The sequence below is a fragment of the Ascaphus truei genome, chromosome 1 (genome assembly GCF_040206685.1).
Source record: "Ascaphus truei isolate aAscTru1 chromosome 1, aAscTru1.hap1, whole genome shotgun sequence".
NCBI lineage: Eukaryota > Metazoa > Chordata > Amphibia > Anura > Ascaphidae > Ascaphus > Ascaphus truei.
In genome coordinates this window covers 442,652,494-442,671,547 of record NC_134483.1, presented here as the reverse complement: position 1 = coordinate 442,671,547, position 19,054 = coordinate 442,652,494, and the positions used below count along the sequence as shown (strand labels likewise).

At 38.7% G+C, this 19,054-nt stretch overlaps 1 protein-coding gene across 3 annotated transcripts in view; it reads right to left on the bottom strand.

Annotated features, from left to right (window-relative positions):
• The window catches only part of TNIP3 (TNFAIP3 interacting protein 3), a 31,519-nt gene extending 12,936 nt beyond the window's left edge, over positions 1 to 18,583 (bottom strand). The window contains exons 1-8 of one of the 3 annotated variants that reach the window (XM_075616121.1): positions 18,387 to 18,580; positions 17,746 to 17,832; positions 15,486 to 15,551; positions 14,238 to 14,357; positions 8,602 to 8,730; positions 5,991 to 6,110; positions 4,436 to 4,561; positions 1,454 to 1,627 (exon numbers count right to left, since the gene is read on the bottom strand). In XM_075616121.1, the coding sequence (XP_075472236.1) occupies positions 1,454 to 1,627; positions 4,436 to 4,561; positions 5,991 to 6,110; positions 8,602 to 8,730; positions 14,238 to 14,357; positions 15,486 to 15,551; positions 17,746 to 17,832; positions 18,387 to 18,422 (858 nt within the window). In that variant the 5' untranslated portion in view covers positions 18,423 to 18,580. Of the gene's footprint in view, positions 1 to 1,453; positions 1,628 to 4,435; positions 4,562 to 5,990; positions 6,111 to 8,601; positions 8,731 to 14,237; positions 14,358 to 15,485; positions 15,552 to 17,745; positions 17,833 to 18,386 lie in introns of all 3 variants that reach the window. The other 2 variants (XM_075616129.1, XM_075616137.1) reach the window with 2 other exon arrangements.
• Positions 18,584 to 19,054: the final 471 nt, after the last annotated feature.

The window sequence follows — 19,054 nt, the reverse complement described above, 5'->3', positions numbered from 1 at the left end:
TGGAATTATTGAACGGGCCAGTGAAGGGGCTAGGAGCCCCGAAACATTGTCCCCCTTATTCCCCTGTTTTTTCACCCCCCCTCTTTCCCTTACCTTATCTCCCTCTGCTACGTATCCTTCTTTCCCCCATTACTCTTAGTGTGTTGTATAACTTTATAAGTCTATACACTTGATGGGTTACTTTATTGTACTGTAACTATCGTTGTCAGTTGCAATTGTTTGCTGCATATTTCCTTATCTTTGCTGCATATTGTACTATTATCAGTACAGTAGTAACAAAAAATTATTTTTGGCATATCACCCAGTGTCTTTTGCATTTATATTCTTTATTGAGTGCTGGGTACTCCCCCTGTGTTCCTTGAAACATTGGAGGGAATAAGGGCCCTTCTTCATTCCCCTGCACAACACCTTCATGTATTTATTTTTTCTATATACCTCAACCAAGGTGCTGTTAAAACTGTATACTAGCTGTAAATGTATTTCAATGTATTATTGTCTTAATCGTCAATACAAATATATATCAGCATCAAATATCATAAATATATTTTTGAGATACTGTATATGTTAGAACGGGAGGCACCAGTACGGTTTAATATTCTCCGTGGGAGGACTTTTCTTGTTTTTGTAGCTTGTGCTACAATTGTGAACACGTATAATATCCTCTTCGTAAAGAAAGAGGTGATAGTAATAATAATGCTACTAAGGGTAAGTTGAGGTCATAATGGCCCAGTAACTGATGCTGGAACTTCATTAATAAAGTACTTAATCATGATTTACACAGTACATATATTTTCCAAGAAAGTTACTGTTTTCCCCTTTGCTGCATTGCAGACTCATCTGGGAATGAATAAATAGTTAAGTAATGTAAATAAGTTATGTTAATATTTACTCCTTAAAGGTTTGTGCTGAGAACAGTATACATACCGTACACTGCAGCTGGCCTTAATAGACAATAAAAATCATGTTATGCATACAGTATGTATTGTAAAAAATCTACAAGCCTGTTATAGTTAATACAAATAAGGCTGCGCTTATAGTGCCTTGCTTATAGTAAGCGCGATGGAACAGAGCGACGGGAGCGACGTCGCGACCAAAAATTTGGTAGCCGGTCAAATTAGATTTTTCAGAGGCTGTCGCCACATGTGACAGCCTCTGAACCAATCAATGGCCAGGTCGCTAGCAACGCCGCTGCAAAGCCAAATTCAACTTTCGCGGGTGGCGACCGGTGACGTCACCGGTCGCGTCGCCGTCGCGGGCCCTACACGCGCTGCCTTAGAGAGCTAAACATGAGGTGAAACATTTACATAGTCTCAAGCGGAATAACGATGCAAAGACATGTAAAACTTGGTAGATTTGTCATTTAAAACTTAATTTAGTTTTTTATACAAATTGAAATAAAAGTAGCAGTTACTCTTTTTCTTAAAGAGACTGGAATTCTACTTACTATACTTACTACATGTGTTTTATGCTGCTGATTCTGCGGCAGTTGTGGCGTTGCGTGTGCAGCCATTGTAAGATCTTGATAATGTGTTGCTAATTCATAGTTCCCACATTTATCCACAGGTGGGGAACGTAATTGAGGGAGAAAGCCTTGTCTCGGGTTATGATGCTGTTTTAAGTCTTTAGTCTGCAAAACAATAAGACGTATTCGTTAGTTACAACGTTACACTTGTACAGAGCTGCACAGTAATGTATCTTTATTGCAAAAATGTTACGTTATTGGAGTGAAAACCAGTACTGGATGTACAGGTGCATGTACAGGTATCTCACTGATTGAAGTGGAATCAATGGTTTAAAGAAGCAGCTGACATTAAGTAGAGCTATATATATGTGTTTATGCAAGTGATTCTAGCACCAGTGTTTAGAATAGATTGTAGAGGACAAAGTGACAAAATTGAGATTTGAGAGGCAGGAGGGCCAGACAGTAAAAGGTTACAATAGTCAAGATGGGAGAGACTAAGGGCATATGTTAGCATTTTAACAGTAAAGCAACAGTGTAAAGGGTGTATGTTTGCAATTTTTTAGAGCAAAAATCAACAGGTTTAAGTGACACACTGAACGTTGAAATGAGAATGTGAGAGAGAAGGCAAATTTGACAACTTGTACGCCTGCTTGTGATCAGAGACAGATTCCCTGCAAGGCTGACTAGGCTATAGCCTAGAGTGGCAATTTTTTGGGGGGAGGCAATTTGTGTGTGTTGAGAATGGGTCTTACCTTCTATGGAGTGCCCCCCCTCCTGCAGCATCGTGTTGTCATGGCAACCCGACATCAAATGACGTTGCAACATCACATCATGATGCGTTGCCATGACCACGTGGCATCACATGTCGCTGTGACGCTGCTGAGGAGGGCAGCCCCCGAACCTATGGATGGCAAAAAGGAAGGTCCGCCACTGCTTGTGATACTGTGTGTATGATAGTGCTGCCAATAGTAATGGAGAAGGGGGCAGTAGGGCCAGGCTTGGGAGCAAGTATGAGGAGCTCCATCTTTGACATGTTAAGTTTGAGTTGGTGGAGGGCCATCAAGGTTGCTATAGTGGAGAGACAATCAAAGACTTGAGTAAAAGTTCATTTGTTTGTCAAATTTGTGATATTCTGCATTATAGCACGATACGCTATGTTTTTAACTGCCGCGATAACCGTGGCTTTGTCTGTACTAATTGTGCAAATTTTATGAAGATAGAAATATTAGTGGAAAATGCGATAACTATGGAATGCAAAAGTGAATTACATATAATGAGAAGCGTAACCTCTCATTGTTTGCATGAAATAGCAAGGTAAGTCACGTGCAAAGCCAGATCACCGTTTAGTAAAGAGTAAATGTTATTTACCCTAGTTTGCATTGTCACCACCCTCTCCAAGTGTTTCAGTTGCACATGTTTGAAGACCGTGATACTTTAACCTTTGGGTGTCCCATGATGTAGCCCCCACGTCATGGGGACTCTGATAATTTTCTAGGGGAGATTGCGTACGTGTGGAGTGCTAAATTAATTATGGCCAGTATAGGGGGATTTCTCCTCCATCGATGACGTTGTGATCACGTGATCACTTCAAGGCTTGGTCACATGACTGCGATGGCACTCTATTGCCGGAGGCCCCTGCAGCACTCAAAGGGTTAACCCAGAAGCCATCTGCCATGATGTGCTGGTCTTTGTCAATAGGATTATTTCCCTAACATCACTTTAACTTAGATTTGTTCTGCTCTCCAGATTAGAGATGGGTGAAACTGTCAGAAAAAAAAAGGAATGAAGATGGGGCACACGAATTTCCAATAAATCTGTCAGAATCCATTCCACCAGAATCAGAAGGAGATGGCACTAAAAAAAAATCTGTCTAGATACATCGGAATCCACTCTAGTCAGATTTTGTCTAACTCACCATCGGATTTCGTCTGGAATCCAATTTTGGATTCTTTGAAATTCGAATTAGTCAGATTCCGAATCCCTGAAATATGGTATTTAGTATAGAGAGATACCTATTTTACTAGAGTCTCAACATCTATCTGTCTGTCTGTCTATCCTGTTCTGGGCAGCAGCTCTAGCAGTGTCAGCTAAACCAGCTGTTGGGTAGCACCACTGTCACATATCTCACAGGTATCTCCGGTGTGCTCCTTTTTGTGCACAAGGAACATCGAACTGGCAACCAGGAAGTAGAAGTGATCTGCTTTTAAAGGAAGCCAGAGGGCTACAGGATTATTAATTTAAATATACTTTGCATATCCTATTAGCATTTATCTCAGGTATCCTTTTTGTGTGTGCGTCTCTCCGTAGAAAACAGAAAAGGGCCCAACAGTAGAGATGTGTTAAACTATCCATAAGGCAGTCGCTACATTTTTAGCATATGTTATCTCAAATTTGATTCCTGGCAAAACGTTTCTCAAAGCCTCAAAGGACTAGTAATGTTACTAAATAAGTACACTTTCAGCATAATATCGCTAGACAGGGAGAGAAACATGGTGTATGTGTGGCCTATTTATAGTCTCAACAGTAACCAAATGTAATGTTTTTAGAGAATTTAGCAAATGAAGTGAAGTTGCCATGCATATTGATTTAATGCTTGTCGAATTGCTTGCAAACTCTGACATGGTCGCACACATTTAAGCACCTTACAAAGGGCAAATTGTGCATGATTCGTGACCTTGGGGCAAAGGTTTTACACATTTTTAGACAATAGTAGTTACACAGTGGAATTTAGGTACTAAACTAACATTAAATAATTACATTGATAATCAACCGTAAAAGAGCTCTGCCAACAACATAATAGTATTTCACAATGAGTAATGTTCTTTAACAAGGTGCACAATTACACTAGTCAATCATTGTATGCTTGTTTAGGTCATTTAAAGTGCTTTCATATATGTTGCTTGTGAATACGCAAGTTACAAACCACTATAAAAAAAAATTGTACTATTCTCAATGAGGGGGTTTATATCATACCTTAGTATTTATCTTACTCAACTGGCACCGTAATCTCTCGTTAATCTTCTGTAATTTCTCTTTCTCTTCATTTATTCTCACTCTGTCAGTTCTTTCCTTTTTAAAGTCGTCTTCATATATCTTGATCTATGAAGTTTTAAATCTGTCAATGCTTTACATACAGTAGATTTGTTCTCCTAATCTATCAAGTATAGAAGCAAACTTGGTAGAGCACATAGTTTTACAAGCACAGAAACAAAAGAGGATTTCCTGGGCAATTTACTACGACATGATATTCTGGGCCTACTGTACAGTAGGTATCTGACAGACACTGCAATACTCGAAAACTAATGTTAAAAGTGTCAGATACATTTGACTGATGTTAAAAGCACCACATGGGCCAGATTCAATCAGTTCCAAAAATTGCCACTGAATTAAACGCTTCAAACAATATTGAATAAGGGTCGGAGTCTATAGTGCTGAAATAGTATACAGTACGTCACAGTATCAAGGCACATATGCTGAAAATGGTTGTGTTAACAAGTTGAAGGAATTTCGGGAAAAGTTACTTCTTACATGTTACATACAGTAAGTAGCATGTACAGCATCACTTAATAATTTCCCAAAAAGTTTTGGCAATTAATCAGTCAGGTTTGACACCGTATTAACTAATTCTGAAACTCAAAAAGAAAAAAAAAATCTTTCATATATTTCAATTTATGTAATGTAAATTTAATAAGGGTGTGCATAGTGTTTAGCTTGTCTGCTCAGCTTGTTACGCAGTTCCTATAATATACAGTATCCTAACACGAAATGGCCCAATATACGGCACCTCAATATATATTTAGCATCTAATAAATGATCACATTGATAATATCAATAGAGTTGTGCACATGACTCCAAAGGGGCTTCGCAAAGTTTCGGGGGATTTTATCTTAAATTTCACATCTATGTGAAATTTTCGCGAAAGGTCATAGTACTGCTCAAAATGTTGCCAACTTTACCAAAATTTCACCATTTCCCAACCAACTCTGCGCAAATATGTGACCTAAATAAGCATTTGATATCAACAGAAATATTTTTCTTTTTCATTTATATTTTCTTTAGTTTAACAATGAAGACTCCAGTTACAGCAGCTTCTCACAGTCCTGTGCTCTAGGATGTATTGCACCGCTACTGTTATTTTTTGATGGTGAATAGTATACACCATAAAAGGCTAATCATTATTTACTGATATAGCAAAACAAAACATGTGATACAGTACCAATTAGTAAGATGGATTGAATTCATAGACCTAGGCCCATATGTCCTAGGCAAGGTCCTGGTATTAGAAAAAAAAAAAGGGGGGCGTTATCACATGAAAATGTGTTTATTCTAAAGATTGTTCAAGCGCAACCATACAGTAATGCAACAATATACAAGGGGATTCCTACAGATATTCTGATATACGAATGTAATGCAGTGGAATCATGTTGGAATATTGCAATTATTTTGAAAGGGAAAATAACAGATATGTGTAAAAAGAAAAATTGAACCTCAGCCCCATGTATTTTGTCTGTCACACAGAAAACTTCACCTGCTGCTTGAGAACTTCAATTTGAGTCAGCATGTCGTCCCTGTCGACATTCATTGCAGCTGGATTCAAATATGGCTCTGTTACTAATACACTCTCTTTTTGTATGGCTTCTAAGAGAGCCTGAAAAAAAAACAACACAGGTATTGAAAGTAAATAAATAAAATATATTTATAAATATTATATGCTTCCTGTAAAAACCACTGCACAATATTAAACAACGTACGAAATATATGCTTATTTATCATTAATATATAAGGGTTTTTGTAATAACTTTTTACACTTAAAAAAATAAAATCGTACTTACATTTTTTTCTGCGTCAAATGTTAGAGGTAAAAAGTAATACAAACCTTCATAAAATGTGCGCTGGATGTATGAATGACGCGTTGCACATTATTTTAAATTATTTTTAACACATTGTTTTTTATTGAATACCTGATTGATGCAATTTGAATTAAAACATAATTATATGTGTTTTTTTTTTAAATATTTATAGCTAGTATTAGTAAATATACATTTTTACTTAACATTATTTATAATAGCCATATGGTAAAAATAATAAGTTTAGTTAACCTGTATAATGAAACATCCGCGCTGCATCAAATACGTTTTTGGCTGATACCTAACAATGTAACTATGCGCTAACTATATAAACATACCTTTATGGTTTACGCTAGATTCAACTTCGCTGACGTTTTTGACGCAGTTTCTCCTGTTTGTGGCACTCACACTTTTTTTTAAACAGACAGTTATAAGTGGTAAATGGAAGGCATGTGAATGAGGGGAATGGTTGCAGCCTTTTAATCCTGTTGGATACATGTGAAGGTGCAGTCCCACTTAATCAGTGTATTATTTTTGTTACAATTGACAACCACTAGAACTTTTTAGATTAAAAAGTTTGAGCAAAATTGAAGTTAACTGCATATAGAAAACTATACTGAATATGCAAATAAGATCATTTAAATATACCAACAGGTTTTTTGCCAGGTATCACAGGTGTGTATCTTGGGAGATATTGTCTCCGTCTCTGTTTCTCGCTCATCAACATACGGTGTAGCAGCACATACTTTTATGATCTACAGTATGTATTTGCTTGTTTGTAAAACCAAAGGATAATATTAAAACTGCAAATCTTCAGACTGCTTTATGTACTCTACAGTAAGACCGTGTAGCGATTATTTTCTAGAGCAACACATTTTATTAGGATTTCTTTGTGGTTCACTTGCTTGACAGCATCCACCCTTTTTTGTCATCTCTTAATGAGTTTAAAAAATGTTTTGCTCAATTTCTGGGAATATCTATTTATTTTTATATTTCACACAGTACCATTTTTTTTCATTCAAATTTTTTTTTTAATAAAAAACTGAGTATAATTTGTTTTTCATTGCTGGTTAAATTGTTTAGATCACTTAAAACATGTCTGTTTGCATGTAACAACTTTTGTGGGATCATCAATAAGGCAGTTTTTTGATGGACCAAAGGTATATATTTTTATGCAAAAAAAGGTATGTTGCAGTATGATAAAGAACCCTTTCACTAGAGAAAATTTTTGTCAATTTTATCATTCTATTTCTCTATATTCAGTAATTGTTTCATTCAAATTGCACTAAATGACACAGTTAGTGATGTTTCTATAAATGATATGAAACACTGCATAAATTAGTGGTGATTCAGATAACTTTTCTAAGACTAGTTAATTTCTCTGTGTCATCCCATGTTTTGCGTTGCATCTGCTATAAAAATGTTAAGCTGTCATTCCGTTTGATAATTCTTACAGTACATATCGTGTTCATGAAAAATACCGCTTAGTGCTAAGCAGCAATAAATTCCCCAGTGTTTTTTCCCGAGGAATGCTGGAGTTCCACGAGAGGTCAAAAGGGATTCCCTGGGACCTAATTTGTTAATGGCTGACATTTTGTTCTTTAGGACCCAATAACTTAATGTTGCCATATTTTTTATTGTAATAATTAAAAAGTGTATTAAAGCTGCAGACCAAGCAATAAACTACGTGTGTGAAAAAAAAAGAACTGTACTATGAGAAAATACGCATTTTGTTTTTATAGCAACCATTTACAAAGTCATATCCCCTTCCTCTTCTAGAACAGGCTTTGGTACACCTCTTTTTGAGCCCTGCCCTCTCTCTAGCAGTGCACCAACTATATCTAGTGACTGACTGGTCACATTATCTTCCCCACAGAACTTTGCATCTTTGGTCTTCTTCTGCTGCACTAACCGCCATTTAGTGAACCCCCAAGTCGAATCTTCGCTGATCGATCACAAGAGAATGGATCGATCGGCAACTTAGCTAATGACTTATTGTGTGGAAAAATAAAATAAAAACGGCAGCTTGGACTGCTGCTTTAAATTATACATTATAATCTTCTTATTATATGAATTCCCCATAGAGTACATTCCTTACGGGTTTCACATGTCCTGTCCTAAATGTTTGAAAACCTCCTTTACGTGACAATAAAGTAAATGGAGCAAAATCGGGAGAGCACTTTCCTTGGATTATTTCTTAGTAAAGTTGTTAAATGGAACAGTTATTTGGTCCACAGAAGGATATCTCACGATTAGAATTCAAGCATGTGAACTGGGATGTTTAATTCTTACCTTATTAAGGCGATTTATTTCACACTCATAGTGTTCTTTTCTTTTGCTGAACAAAGAATTTTGTTTTCTCAATCGCTGATTTTCCTCTTCGATTTCTTGCAATTCCACAAGAATTGTGTCTTTTGCTTTCTAAAATATACATATTTGTATATAACCTGTATTATCACAGAATTATTCAAACAGAGTTTGCTCATGTCATTAATTAAAATATGCTAAATATAGAGAATGTACCCACTTTCTTGAAATAGCCTATTTTGACTAGTCTTCATTACTACTGTATATATAATAGTGTGCAACTAACTGGTTATTAGTAAATTGCGAATTTAAATACCTACTTCAAGCCTACGAGACACAAGGAGTACATGAAGACACAAATATTATAAGGACCAGGTAGAAGGTAGAGATGGGCGAACCAGTCCAAATCCGTTCCCTGGAATTTCCTGGATTTTTTAAAACCCCGCCCCCACCAAAATCTGTCTGCGGACTGGGCACTAAAAAAAATCTGTCGGATCAATCAAAATCTGCCATTAGATACAATCTGGATGTATTTTTACGAATCCGGCGACGAATTCCGGATTGCTCTCTACAATAAAATAAAAAATCCAAACTACTGGCCAATCCAAGGAGGATACAAATGAAATTTTTTTTATACTCGCCCATCTCTACTAAGACGGTGAGTGCTTATGTAGTGGGTTACCCTGTGATCATTTGCTTCCTTATGCAGGTGATTTTTCAGGTAGTTCTTGAAGATGGGGCAAGAGTGTGCGTGATGGATAGTGAGGAATTTCCAAATGTAGGGGGCAGTATTAGGACACAGATTTCACCTGGGAAATGAGATATGTGAGACAGAGGTAAGACTGCTATAGAAGGAGCAGCAAAGGCATGCAAGTATTTTGTGAGAAATAAAGTATGGGCAGTACAGTGAAAACCCTTTAAGAGGAGGGAGTTATTTGTATTTATTTATTTATTTATTGGAAAGTCAGATAGAGCCCTGAGAGGTTGTTCTAATTCTAGCCCCAATGTTTTCTATAGATTGTAAAGTAGAGAGCTGTGAGGCAGGAAGCCCATGTGACAGAAGGTTCCAATAGTCAAGACGGAAGAGGATGAGAGTGTAATAAAAATGTAGGGAATATTAAGTATTTTAATCAATCTGGTACTTCAGGGATTACCGCTGGTTACAAATTGTGTTAAAAAATATAAGAATTGTTTTTATGACAGGTCAAGACCCTTCGTGTGTCTGTGTTAATCTAGAAAGATAACTTACTGTAACCTGAGGGCTATCACTGATGGCCAACTAAAAGTGAAAAATTTATAGTTTTGAAGGCTATCGAGGATAAACAGATCATAGGCTGTCAGCCTCAAAGAAATCCTTACATTCTCAAAAGATGCCCGGCGCATCACAGAGAGGTGATAAACAGGTCACCACTTAGTGTGAGGGCTATATTAAATATAAGTTATCATTGGCCTGACACCTTTCTGAAAGGATAACAAATACATATTTGTAAATGTTGCAATGAAATAAAACCAATGATGCCAAACACTCTATGTTTAGGAGGTGGCAATGGGCAGATATCCATTTGCCACTCAAATTTAAGAGCGTCAGTCAATTTGTATTGTTACATTCAGCAAACTCCACTGAAACTAGTGATATGACTCACGTGTGACTAAGTATTATGGCCACAAAGATATGATATCTTTTATATACTGAATCAAATTTAAAAGTCACCCAGAACCAGGGTGCCAGTTTTTTTTCTTTAAAGTCGTAAAAATGTCAGGAAGGCTGATTGATGGAAAGGGTGGGCTTATGTGTGTTCAATGCAGAAGGTCTGGGCATAAACGTTGTCATGTTTGAATAGAAAATTAGATTTCAACTAAGGGAGTGCCCATGCTGAAGTAAGTGAAATCTCAATTTCCACTCAAGACCCTTTGGGAAAAGATCTGATCAATGTTAAATGGTAATGTAAGTTAGATATTTTGTTTACCTTCTTTTATTTTGCTGAAACTGTCTGCCTTTATTATAACAGTATGTTCTTGAAATATTCCCCCCCCCCCCCTGTAATCTAAGCACTGAATTTTATAGTATTAAAGACAAAACTTTAATAAGTGATGCTTTTGGCTCTGATTGAACTGTTGCACGCTCTGTAGAGAGTAAAGTACATTTCGGACACATTTTGCTACAACAGATTTTTGTGTGTTAAGGGCATAGTTTTTCTTAATAAATAGGACCATTAGACCCTGGCATATATATAAATATATTTTTGCTTATACATATTTTGTCTGCGTGGTTGGTGGTTGCGGGGGATAGATATAGATTGCAATCGAGTAAGGGGTAAATATGAACTCATCCGAAGTACCTTGGGTAGGAGAAATATGAGTTGGCTAGTTTAGCTATGTGTATTAATCCTGGTTGCATATGTAGCGCACTTTCCCCCACTCCCTGGGAGATATGACAGCTACCATGAATGTGGTGCATTACCTGCGGCTCACAGTAGGCCTGGGCCTCCACTGCTGGGAGCCTGGGGTGTGCCTGATCCATCGAGTGACACCGCCTCCACCTGTACGGGATCCTACCATGTGGGATAACCCCATAACAGGACCCCATGCAATAATACACACACTGATAATAATAACAGTTTACTGCATGCATGAAAAGAGTAACCATAAACAGTCCCCACCAATTAGGCCACGCATGGCTGTAACCTCAACGTGCCCTCCACCTCAATATCCACACTGGGTAAATAGTCCCCAAAGTACTGATGGGCCCTTGGTCACCCAACCACCCTTGTGTCCGCAAGTAGCAACCCACCCAATGTGTGAGACAGCGCTGCCCCACTAATGTGTGTACAGTTGGTGGACATGTCGAAGTGAGGTACCTGCCGGGTGCTCCAACACACAGTAATGCTACAACGGAAGGATAGGATCCACTGATCCAGCCACGGTTGTGGTCAGCGACAAGTCTGCCTCCGCATTGGGTGATGTCCAGCTGGAGGGTCCCCCATTGAAGAGAGTCTCTCATATGTAGCTGATGGTCTGGTCCCAGACCACCAGAGGCCAGGATGCAGCCGCCTCCTGGCTGTGTTCCTCACACTGGTACTTCAGGGGCAGTGTCCCTAACTGATGGGCCTGTCCCTGCAGCAACCACAGGCTAAGGTGAGTCGGGACATATAAGGGGGCCTGAGGGCGTCTCTGGCCTAGTGCAGGGGCCACTGACACCCTGCACATGCACACCCTACACTTCTGATGTCCCAGCTCCGACTGACTGGCGTGGTCTTGCAGGGCAATCCGGGCACCCTTTGGGCATGTGTCCTGCATGCCGCAGGGGCTCATGGGACATGTAGTTCCCCTTGCGGAGCCTCAATGTAATGGCCATCTTTTGTCCTTCTATTGCGCAAGCGGTGAGAGTACTAATATAACCGCCGGATATTGGGACCCTTCTTCGCATGCGCTAAGCTTACTGCGCATGCGTGCGCATTTCAAGATGGCAACCCATGCTAGCCAGGTGCGCCACAGACCTCCGGCGACCCGGTCGCCTTCCCTAACCACCCGCAGGCTCCTGCATCTCTCCCCACGCTCCCCCCAGCCTCCACTGCCAGTCGCAGCTGCAGCAGGAGGTAGGGGACAACCGGGGGATGAGGGGGAACCCAGGCTAGATATATATGTCACGTGCTCACTTGTGTACTGTCAGTGACAGATGGTATATTGGGACGGATTGAGGGGAGATATTGTTCATTTGAGGGACCTTGGCAGAAGGTGAAAAGTGGATCAGCTAGATAGCTGTGCATTAACCCTTGTCCCATATACAGGTCACATGCTCACAGGTGTGTCGTACCTGACAGAGGGCGTGGATTATATACCAGGATTCATCAAGCACCGATGGGGGATATCATAGTCGCTCCAGCATTAACATGAGTGACACAAAACGCAGGATTCTTATATTTGACTTGGACTGGCAGTTTGAGTGCCATGGTGGATATGTATATCGGTGTTTCGTGCGCATAAAGGTGATACTAAAATGTAAGGGAATTAATAAGGTCACCAGGTTAAACTCTATCAGCGATGGATCCAGAGCAGAGCCCTGGGGTAACCAACAGATAGAGCCACAAAGGAAGAAGAGGCATTAGACAAACCAAGTTAAGGATGAATAAGAAAGGTAAAGGAAAACTAGATCCCGAAAAGGCTCAATGTTTAACCTTAACTCATTTAGCGTTACTTTCTTTAAAATGCTCAGAAAAAGGTCATAAGTATAATCTTCACTAGATATGCTACATAGGGTAACAGGAACGTGATGATATCCAAATCAGTAAACTTTTGTACCTAGCCTCTCACCCGAGTATAGGGACGATAAAAATAGTTTATGTTCTCCCAGCGAACCACTAAGTAATAATACAAGCACAATTTGGTTACTGTTAAGGTACTCAAAAAAAGGTGTTTTCCTCTGAACTTATCATTACTATCTACTTTTTTCTTAAAATAAATTCGAGGGTTAGTAGCCTGGAAATCCCCATCTAAGGTATGTATTTTACCTGTTTAACCACTTTAGCATCTTCATATTTTTAAACCACTTTATCTAATTTTGATCTGTGGTTCTTCTCAATTACAAGAAGAGAAAAAGCTCAATGGGATTTTCCCATCAACCTAAATTGATATAGTTTTTTTTTATCAATGAGATTAAATCGTTTAATCAATTGGAACAGCATGCATTTATATCAAAATGTATTATTCCACTATAAAGAACATAGAAAAAAATCAAAACGTTTCCACCCTTAACAATGATGTGCCGGGGGCCTTGCACTGTCTCCTCCAGTCGGTGCCAGAATCCAACTTCCGCCCGACTGGTGGGGGAGCTGGAGGAGGGAGTGCGGGGACCTCCGTACCAGCAGGACCACTTCTCATCCTGAGATGCGAGGTGCGTGTTTTTTTTTTTTTGACAGGGGGGTCTTACCTTCTCTGGAATGGCCCTCCTCCTGTAGCGTCACCTTGCCATGCTCATCTACGTCATATGATGACGTGTTGCCATGGCAACGTGGTATTACATGCCGCCGTGACGTCATGATGCTAAAACGCAGCTGGAGGAGGGACGCTCTTCAAGGTAAGTACCCTTAACTTGTTCCACAGGAGAGGCCACACTGTCACCGTGCTGCCTTGGGCCCCGCAAAGCCTAAGGCCTGCTGATTCATTGTCAGTGAGAGATTTTCAAATTTTGAATGAATAAAATCTGGTGAGTTGCCTTTGTTATGTCCCTACTTCATATAAGACATTACAAAGCTCCCATTCTTTTGTTCCCTATATACACACGAGTGGGTGACAGTATAGAAAATGTATAGTAAATGGGCGTTTTGGTCTATTTACTTTTTTCTTGGGGAAATCTAGCACTGTGGTTTTGCATCAGTTTTGTCTCTGTTTTGCAGACGAAAGACTTTGATAAATGGCCCCATAAACTAAAAACTTTACCCAAGCAGTGGCTACTATTGTAAGCTGCAATTTCCACAGTTCTCAGACTTGCAGTCAACTTTTAACCGTTTGGCAATAATTTACAAAACTGTAAAAGGTGCATCTACTACTGTACAAGGCTTTTAAAAAACGATACATATTTGAGCAAATGCATAAATCAATAACTGGAAAGAGACGGCACATACCAGATGCTGAATACACGGCTCTTTCGCTAGAGTCTTCTCTTCAGTTTTCTTCTGCTTTTGTTTATGTTCCTCTTCAATATTGTGCTGACATGAGGACAGTTTCACTTTCAGTTCTGCAACCTGAAAAGATGATTGATTAAACATGATTGAGACAGGAAACCAAATGCCTCCCTACCATTTGTCTGTGTGACTAATGTATAACCCTATTATTCAAAGCTAAGACTTACTTTTAAAGATATTGTATTTCAACCCCTTCAGTCCCTTAATGTCGTACATTAACATCAATAAAAGTGCTCTGAGGTCAAGTCGCTGGTGGTGTACTCTATCCCAGTTAAGCTTTGGTTTTGGTAAAGGAGACTAAGCTGGGTGTTCCAATGCTCTCCTTTAATAAAATATAAGCAAAAAAGACATTTTGAGCAGAAATGCCATGGGGTTACCTCTTTCCCTTCTATTAAGGGGCCTTAAAGCTTATAGTCATTTTGTAAATTTCAGTAAACAGTCCAAAAAGTATTCAATAATTAAAAAAATATATAAATATATCTTCTGCTTGATAAGATTGTGGCAACATTTTATGGAAATGTAAAAAAAAAAAAAATTATTTAATGAACCAGGTCTCCGATAATTTTCCAGACAGTTATAGTATTTTTGTGGTTTTCTTGACACAAAAACACGACAAATACGGGCAGTGGATTCAAAACATGGCCGAGGCAGTCACCGGGACAAAGTTGCAATGTCATCTCCCAGTGATGTTGCAGCTTTTCTTTGAGACGCCAGGTACAGTTTTGAACCTGCAGTTTTGAACCTGCCACATATTTTGCCCGGTGCCAGACGTCACGGGATCACAGAGCAGCTACAAGGGGCGTTCGGTTCAGGTAAAAATAGAAAATCAAAAATCCCCAAATAAATGATAGAAAAACGAGTGCCATATCTTTGTCATCTCTTATGTTCTCCTTTGGCAATAAGAAAACCTCTATTTAGGAAAAACAAATGCACTTTTAACTCCAGATAACCTTTTCTCCAAAGGAAACATTTTATGCACCAGAGCTGCATGGACATAAATAATAATATATATTTAATTATACATCAAAGCTAACTTCAGAAATGCATTAGGACTCCACAACTAGAATATGTAAGCATTATAACATAACAAACATTAACGCCTTGGCAACCAGAGGAAGCAACAAGTCTCTAAACTTTAAAGGAGTTAAAATCCACACATATTAGCAATACATTGTAAAATATTGTTACCTTTTTTTCATAAATCTGTTTCATATGTCTAAATTGGTGATCCCACTGTTTGTTCACTTCCAGCAGCTGTAATATACCAAATATTTATAATTTACAAATTCGGCTGAGATTTTAATTATATACCAGCTTATTATCAAATATTGATTTCTCTTAAGCTCTTACTAACATATTATTTTATAATTGTATTGTCCAGGTACCGACATGTACCTAACGCACGAGGCCATGTGCTCTGTCACAGGTGTGCGCGCCTGCACCATGGACGGCCTTAAACTCCGAAGCTTAAGACTTTATGGGAGACTTTGTACTAAGTGTCACAAATGGCTATTTTGGTACAAAATTGGTGCAGGGAAACCTGAATTTAAATTGTTCTGTGTGAACCTATGTCCTAACCTGACATTTCTCCATCTGTGCCAGCAGTGTCAAAAATTAGTTTTTTTTTTGTGTACATTAATGGAATTTGCTAGGCATACAGATGATAATGGTATGTACTAAAAAAAAGTTTCTATGCGCCATAAAAGAGAATGCTTCTCAAAAGCACTCGCCAATTTAAACTTGGCGTAAAACCCTAAAAAGGCCATTAATAGTGTTAGCGCAGAATAAGTTGCTATGTTTTAACTTAAAAATGTATTTCTATCACCAACGTTTCATGATATAGTTTAAGTAAATGTACTATTTTCACAGTATATCAAGCAGTCTTCTGGAGGAAAACGGAGCACAACTAGAAAACCGGAAAAAAATACGATAAAGGGTAATTTCCATAAAAATAGATTAATTGGTAGCCAGTATATTAAAATCGCACCTACGCGTTTCGAGCCATAGCTCTTTATCAAGTATTTTCCCAGTATGGCTATTATAAATAATGTTACACTAATCATTTATATTTACTAATACTACTTATAAAACAAAATACACATCTTTCTGTTTTAGTTTACATTGTGTCAGTTTTATTCAAAATGAGACGATGCACCAAAATAATTTCGAACAACAAATTATACGTCATGCCTTCTTCATACATACAACACATTTTATGAAGGTTTGTATTACTTTTTAGCACTGGAATTTTGACACACACACAAAATGTAAATATCTAAATATACAGAGGCTTCATATCTTCCTCTCTCATTCTCACCTACAGTATGTTACTTTTTAGTTTCCCTCTGATTTTAAAAATATATTTTCCTATACTTTCAAGTATGCCATCAACCCAATCTGTAAAATTATGATGATCAAATTATATATCCTACACCCCAAAACAAAAGCCAATCAACAGTCTACTGAATGTAAGAAACATTAATAAGAAGTTTGTTTTTTTAAAGTTTGTTTTGCTGTAGAGACTATAATTGCGACACACCCACAGAAGTGCATTATTTGTTTTTAAATACTGTCATTTTTGCAAACTTTAGGCAATAGTGTCAAAATGTTGTGGTAATGTGGCTAAAATATTTAATCTAATACTATTTTTACAAATTGAACTTTTCCGAAAGTTGTTGGGAAGATGTGTCATTTAAGAGAAAACCCGGAACAATGTCGGGAAGCAAATATAAAAACATTAGCCCAACTTTATTCAAATTATTTGTAAGCCTGTTCTCAGATGTTAGGAATGTCCAATAAATCAGCAGAGTTAAAGCTGCACATAGTTTACAAATGAATGGGGTATTGGTGGCCTATTCTTAAAACATGACCTTTCTGAAGATCACCGGGCTAGTGGGCTAGAATCAGAAGATTAGGAAATTGAAGTAACCTAAAAAATGGTGGACACCTTACACCAGCGGTGCGCAAACTGTGGGGCGCGACCCCCAGGTGGGGCGTGACACTGCCGACGGGAGGCGCGGGGTTTACAGAGGCCCCGCGCGCTTCCCGAAGGCACTTAAATTAAGTGCCGGGGGAGCTGCAGGGCCTCTGTAAATCTAACTTACCGTGGCTCCGGCGGCTTCCTCCCTGCGTCACCATGGCAACGCGGCGTCAAAATGACGCTGCGAGGTCATGTGACGTCACGTTGCTATGGCAACGTGACGTCATTACGCCGGAGCCCGGGGAAGTTGAGGTTGGGGGGGGGGGGGGGCGGGAGTGAGGGGACAGCCGGCAGGGGGGCGCAGGGAAAAAAGTTTGCGCCCCGCTGCCTTACACGACATTGATTTGACCTTTTGTGAGTGAAGAAACAGTTGTACAGTACCACAATTTTGGCTAGCAGATATTCTTGGATTTCCTTCACACTGCCAATAAAATACAAACAACACTACAAGGAGACGTTGCGTATTACCTCCTCTCTCTGTTTTTCTAGTAAATGTATCTTTTGTTCATATGCCATGGCAGACATATTGTCCTGCTTCCTTGTTTCCACAAGGCACTACAAAAAAAAAACAAAAAAACATGAACATATTAATGAAAAATCCAAAGAGCAACAAATGAAATGTGTTTTATTGCCATATTGATCTGACTTCTATCTCACACAAGCATTGTAAATGTTGTAAAATGCCAGACATGTAGATATTAGATTATTTCACCATTACTCTACCAAATTACAAAGCCCTCATAAGTGTTACAGAAAATATAGAGTTTTTATCTTCTGGTAGGGAAGGTATGGTGGAGCGATGAAGCCAGGACTGATGTCAAAAAGAATGTTTGTTATGCTGTTGTCCTTTAGAGGACTTTTGTAACTGATACAAAAAACTATTTGCAAACTGATTACCAGTGAGCTTTCTGCTTTTTGTCTCTGTATGTCACATCTATTTTTATTTTTATTTTATTTATAAAAATCTTTTACCAAGAAGTAATACATTGAGAGTTACCTTTCATTTTAAAGTATGTCCTGGGCACAGCATTATGATGATATTACATGGTTACATTAAATGAACAGAGGTTACAGATTATATTCAGTGTTAGGTTGGTGAGTTGCCATACCTGTGGAAGCTTTACAGAAGGTTCTGTAGTGCTCATCCCAGCTTCTGCCAATACTAAATCACTGCATGACTTTGTTTTCTTGAAAAAAATTCAAACAAGAAAAGCAGAACGTCTGCTTGAAACTCATAGAAAGCAAAGTAATCAATGAAATAAGACACCTTCCAGACAAAAATAATGCACTAGTCCATGCCACATGCAAAAATATTTTAAACCTACAATCTGGGTGCAAGCCTTGAGAACCTTTTAATTGTCAAAGCTGGGGCTTCCCAGGATGTCACAAATAAGCTTTCTGCCTTGTTAAACACACTTTCTTTATTGTGCCAGAGGATGTGTCTGATATGTAAACTGCAATCATTTCTATTACTGGAAGGATTTGTCTTAGAAGGATAATAAGGAAGAGGAAACAAGGCATGTGAAGATGTTTTGAATAGTCCTGGATATTGACTTAAAGAACAAGGCACAATTGCATCAGATGAGAAGTTCCATGACAATGAACTTGGTTATGAACTTACACAGGGTATGTCCTAGACGAGTGTTTCTCAACCAGGGTGCCGGGGAGCCCTGGTGTGCCACGACACTGCGCCAGGGCTGCCAGTGCCCAAAGGAAAAATCTGAACTGGTTGCTCAGTGGGCACCTCCTTCGCTGCCTAGAGATGTGAAGACTGTGG